Here is a 6,042-nt window from a genome sequence, read left to right as displayed (position 1 = left end):
AGTCTGCTCCGCCCCCCTCCACTTCTCAATGGCTCAATGATGTAATGTTCTTCCTAACGCTTGAGAAAATGAAGTATTCTCTTAGGGGTTCCAATGATACATTTGTTAGAAAATGGCAACCGTTTATATAATACTTTAATAGCTTGCAGAGGCTCCCCTCTGATGAGATGCTTTAAGGTTTTGTCAGTAGTCATTACATAACAGGTACAAATCAAAGTGACATATTCATGTAAGAAATGGTCTCATATCAAACTCTTAGTTCAGACTTCTAGGAAACATGGTACACAAATGGTGAATCCAATACAATTCTCTTCTCAATAAGAGATGATCAGTATCTCCCTCCTCCTAGGAATCTTAACATGTTCGATGTCAATGTATCTCAAAGAGCTAATGTTGTGACGAGCCTCCATGAATTGCGCAGCTACAGGGTTTCTCTGGTCAAGGGTCCTGATAGTACTCCTATGATCTGCTATCCTTGTTTTCAGAACTCATTTGGTTTTTCCTAGATAGCATACACAACAAATAAGCTTGATCAGGTATATCACATTTTTTGTGGAACATAATGATGCCCTTAATCTTAATGGCCTTGCCCATAATAGGGCGTGTTATGTTCTGTTAACTACTGATGTCCCCTTTAAGAATGGAGCACCCTTGGTCATGCGCAGTGTTGTTCTATGTTATTCGTTTGAGTAAATGTGAAGCTCCAGTTCAATTGCTTGTATTCCGAGTCTTTCTTATTACATAAATAAGTACTAAGTGTTAAGACACTACAATGGCGACGAGGATTATTACCTGCAGTGTGCATCACGAATACAGATGGAGTTCGTAGGAAGAGAGGAAGATTTTGACCCTGTAGCACAACAGCTAGCAAGCAGTGAAGACGAGGGGAGAGCTGACGAGAACGAGGCGGCAGATCAAAGACCCGTGGAGCCGGAGGTAAAGAGAATGGCTAGCATCTGGAAAATAGATGTGTTTGATGACACGCAAGAAAACTGGGCAACTTACATTGAACGACTGGAACAGTACTTCATTGCAAACGACATTGCTGATAACAAAAGAGTACCAGCGTTGTTGAGTTTAATTGGCCCAAAAACATACAGTTTGCTAAGAGATCTGACTGCCCCTCTTAAGCCCTCAAATAAAACATTCACAGAGATTGTGGAGATATTGCAAAATCACCTATCACCTAAACCACTCCTCATCGCGGAACGTTTTTGTTTCCACAAGAGAGATCAGAATGAGAGGGAGGGTGTTAGCACATATGTAGCAGTGTTGAAGAAACTGTCTGAACATTGCCAGTTTGGAGAGAACCTAAATGACACATTAAGTGATAGATTTGTTTGTGGACTGAAACATGAACACATTCAAAAACGTTTGCTCATAGAATCAGAGCTCACGTTTGCAAAGGCTGTTGAAATTGCTGTGGCTATGGAAATCGCGACTAAAGATGCATTTGAGTTGCAAAGTAAAAGAAGTACTGACCTGTCACAAATTTCCCTGCACAAGTTTTCACGCAGTCGACAGCGCCCCCGTGTGGCCGAAAAATGCAACAGGTGTGACAGAGATGGTCACAGAGCAGAGGATTGCCGTTTCAAAGACGAAATTTGTCACAAATGCAGTAGAAGGGGGCACATTCAAAGAGCATGCAAAGCAAAATTCAGTCACAACAGGAAAACTGAGAAAATTAAAGGGTCTGTGAATGCACTAGCAGAGAACAGTGGCAGTGATTCAGATGAACGATTAATTGGTACAATGGAGTTAAACACAGTGACTTCTCCCAGCAGTAGCATAATATGGGTGACACCAGATATCGAATAATATGGGTGACACCAGATATCGAAGGCAAACCCCTCAAAATGGAGCTGGACACAGGATCTGCAGGGTCTATAATTTCCACTACCGTCTACAATGAGCACTTTAAGGCTATCAAGCTGAAGAACACAAATGTGTTGCTGAAGACATACTCAGGAGAGAGATTGAGCCCAATGGGGGCGTTGCAGGTCAGAGTGCATTATGGGAGGCAAACACAGCAGTTACAGCTGTATGTGGTGCCTGGAACTGGCCCCCCATTATTTGGCAGGGAATGGCTTTCAAAAATAAAGCTGAACTGGTGTGACTTGAAAATGCTCCACACGTTCCAGTCCAAAGAGAATGGTACAGACCAAACACTGGAACACTTGCGGAAGAAATACAACACAGTTTTCAGTGATCAGATGGGAACAGTAAAAGGCTTCACAGCAAAATTTGTACTAAGAGATGATGCAACCCCCAAATTCTGCAAAGCCAGATCTGTTCCATACTCCCTGAGACCAAAGGTGGAAGCGGAAATCGATCGCTTGCAGGATACAGGGATCCTGACGAAAGTGGACAGAAGCGAATGGGCCACACCCATTGTTCCTATTGTGAAGAAAGACGGGTCTGTTAGAATGTGTGGGGACTTCAAGGTAACTGTGAATTCAATGTTGCATGTGGACCAATACCCCCTGCCACGCCTGGATGACATCTTTGCTGCACTAGGTGGTGGGAAACACTTCAGTAAAATCGATCTGAAACAGGCTTACCTGCAGCTACCGGTTGAAGAGAGTTCCAAACAGTACCTGACAATAAACACACACAAAGGTCTATACAGGTATAACCGCCTGGTTTTTGGCATTGCATCAGCCCCAGCCATTTGGCAACGAACTATTGACCAGATTTTGCAAGGAATCCCAGGAACCCAGTGTATCCTGGATGACATGATCATAACAGGACGCACCGACAAAGAGCACCTGGCTAACCTGGAAGAGGTCCTGAAAAGACTGAAAGAGTATGGTCTACAGGCAAACTTAAAGAAGTGTGAGTTCTTCAAAGACAAGATTGTCTTCTGTGGACATGAGATTGACCGTAATGGATTGCACAAAACACAGGACAAAATCGAGGCAGTGGTACAGGCACCACGACCACAAAATATCACAGAAGTGAGATCTTTCACGGGACTGATCAATTACTACAGAAGATTCCTCCCAAACCTTTCAGCAGTACTCCAGCATCTAAATCAGCTCCTGGAAAAGAATAGGACATGGCGGTGGACAGAGCAGTGTGAAAATGCATTTTTGGAGGCAAAACGGCTCATAACATCTGAACAGGTCCTGATGCATTACGACCCTGAAATGCCAGTGAAGTTGGCTTGTGATGCGTCCCCTTATGGCTTAGGTGGCGTCCTTTCACACACACTGAAAGATGGGTCAGAGAGGCCAGTTGCATTCGCGTCACGAACATTGAATGATGCAGAGAAAAACTACTCACAAATCGACAAAGAAGCACTGGCACTAGTGTGGGGCGTCAAGAAATTCCACCCATACCTATATGGCAAGCGTTTCACACTGGTTACAGATCACCAGCCGTTGCTTTCCATTTTCAGTCCAAAGAAAGGCATTCCGGCAATGACAGCAGCCAGGTTACAGCGATATGCCCTGTTCCTTGCCAGTCATATGTATGACATTGAGTTTAAGCCGTCATCCCTCCACACAAATGCAGATGGATTATCCAGACTGCCGTGTACAAGAGAAAGACAAAGGAGGGTGGATGCAGTGGACATGTTCCATACCGCTCAGCTCGAGGCACTACCAGTCACAAGCACAGTTATCAAACAGGAGACAAGGAAAGATGTGACCTTGTCACAAGTGTACACCTACACCATGTCAGGATGGCCAGCTACTGGCAGAAAGGAGCTGACTCTGTATTTCCAGCGGAGAAACGAAATTACAACGTACCAAGGATGTTTGAAGTGGGGAATGAGAGTCATGATACCCCAGAAATGCCAACATCTAGTTTTGCAGCAATTACATGAAGGTCATGTTGGAATTGTCAAAATGAAGCTGCTCACAAGGAGCCACTTCTGGTGGCCAGGTCTGGATCAACAGATAGAAAACATGGGGAAGAACTGTAGCGGATGTTTGGAAACCCTTCACATGCCTGCTCCTGTCCCAGTCCACCCATGGGAATGGCCCGCAGAGCCATGGCAGAGAATTCATGTGGACTACGCTGGTCCCTTTGAAAAGCACATGTTTCTGGTTATAGTGGATGCCCATTCCAAATGGCCAGAGGTGTTTTGCACTGACTCCTCCACCTCAGCTCAGACGATAGAGTGTCTCAGAACAACGTTTGCACGCTTCGGTTTGCCACTGCAGCTGGTAAGTGACAACGCGCAAGCTTTTGTAAGTGACGAGTTTACAAGATTCATGACAGTAAATGGAATCAAACACTCAACCTCAGCCTCATACCACCCTGCCACCAATGGGCTGGCAGAACGCTTTGTGCAAACCCTAAAGCAAGGACTCCGTGCAGCAAAACGAGACGAAGGGACTTTGCAAACAAAACTGGCCAAGTTCCTGGCCTCCTACCGAAACACCCCACATGCCACGACAAATGAAAGCCCAGCCGCACTGATGTTCGGGAGGCCTCTCCGCACACAGCTGGACATCATGAAGCCAAACAGGCGTAATGAAGTGCTGAACAAACAAGCCAAGATGCTCTCCGGTGGCCGGGAGCGCCATCTCCAAACAGGACAGGAAGTGATGGTGCGAGACTACAGAAGAGGAGGGAAATGGATAAGAGGGGCCGTACACACACAAACGGGACCCAGAACTTACCAGGTTCAAGTGAGCCCAGACATAATCTGGCGGTGTCACATTAACCAAATGCATTCCACGGAAAACAGCACAACAATGGAGAGAGAACAGGCACAGAGAGATGCTGAGAGTGACACACAGGGAACTGTAGAGGACGGTGGAGCAGTAAAGAGACCCCAGGCTGAAAGAAGGGAACGTGTTGATGAAGGTGCTGCTATAGCAGAAGCTATAATGGAACAAGCACACACTGAGGATGTTCAGGAGCCTCCAGACAATCCGAGGCGCTACCCAGAACGAAGGCACCGTCCACCAGACAGACTAGACTTATAAACAAACAAACAAAAACTAACTGTTCAAGTTCAAATTAAAAGATGCAAAATAACTACAACAAGTTCTGGGAAATGTTTCAGTTGTGGTTTGGTAAAAGTAACTGATTGAATAAGAGAAGGAATGTTATGTTCTGTTAATTACTGATGTCCCCTTTAAGGATGGAGCACCCTTGGTCATGCGCAGTGTTGCTCTATGTTATTCTGGTACTAACTCGTTTGAGTAAATGTGAAGCTCCAGTTCAATTGCTTGTATTCCGAGTCTTTCTTATTACATAAATAAGTACTAAGTGTTAAGACACCACAGGGCGATTGAACATTGTGCATTTGTTCGTAAAGTTACAATGGGTACATCCGCCACATACATAGTTACCGTCCGGCACATTGTCTAGAAAGGTACTACGTGGCACTGGTGAAAGATCAGACCTCACCACCATTTGACTGACGTTGGGGGCGCGTCTGAAGACTACCCACTGGAGTTCTTTAAACGTCTTTTCCAGTTGTGGATCAGTGTTCAAGATGTGCCAGTGTTTTTTAATGATCTGGTCGAACTGTTTACCAAGGAAGCATTGAACGTGTTGGTCAGGAGGGCGAGGAGGTTTGGGCGTGAGGCTGTCATCCTGGGTCATATTTTTATAACGTTCCCTTGCGTCATGCAGCCATTCCTCTGTGTAACCCCGCTGTCTGAAACGCTCATCCAGATAGTCGGCATGTTTGTCATAGTCACTCTGTGTACTACAAATCCTGCGTATGCGACTGTATTGGCTAATGGGGAGGCTCTTTTTTTAGGGGTGTAGGGTGGAAGCTGTCTCCGCGTAACAGGGAATTTCTGGCCGTCGGCTTCCTGATAGATCCGTGCTAAAACCACTCCCCTCCCTCTTAATCAAAATTTCAAGATTCATGCGCATCAAATGTGAGGGTGAATTTCAAATGTTCATTGCTTGTATTGATGCCAAATAAAACATTACACCAAATAATTTATTTATATATTTTTTTAAATCAAAATCAAATAGCAAAATTATCCTTCTTAAAACAATTCCATATAGCTTAGTAGAACCCCCCTTCCCCCGGCTTAAACAGGGCTTAGACTGTTTAGTGCCAAAAAT

At 44.9% G+C, this 6,042-nt stretch overlaps 1 protein-coding gene across 1 annotated transcript; it reads left to right on the top strand.

The window, feature by feature from the left end:
• Positions 1–1,856: 1,856 nt before the first annotated feature.
• On the top strand, positions 1,857–5,135 carry LOC135561637 (uncharacterized protein K02A2.6-like). The gene has a single exon (XM_065003356.1). The coding sequence runs from the start codon at positions 1,857–1,859 to the stop codon at positions 4,938–4,940; it is 3,084 nt and encodes a 1,027-aa protein (XP_064859428.1). The 3' UTR covers positions 4,941–5,135.
• Positions 5,136–6,042: the final 907 nt, after the last annotated feature.

Source organism: Oncorhynchus nerka, linkage group LG18, assembly GCF_034236695.1.
Source record: "Oncorhynchus nerka isolate Pitt River linkage group LG18, Oner_Uvic_2.0, whole genome shotgun sequence".
Taxonomy (NCBI): domain Eukaryota; kingdom Metazoa; phylum Chordata; class Actinopteri; order Salmoniformes; family Salmonidae; genus Oncorhynchus; species Oncorhynchus nerka.
This window is presented reverse-complemented; position numbering and strand designations above follow the sequence as displayed.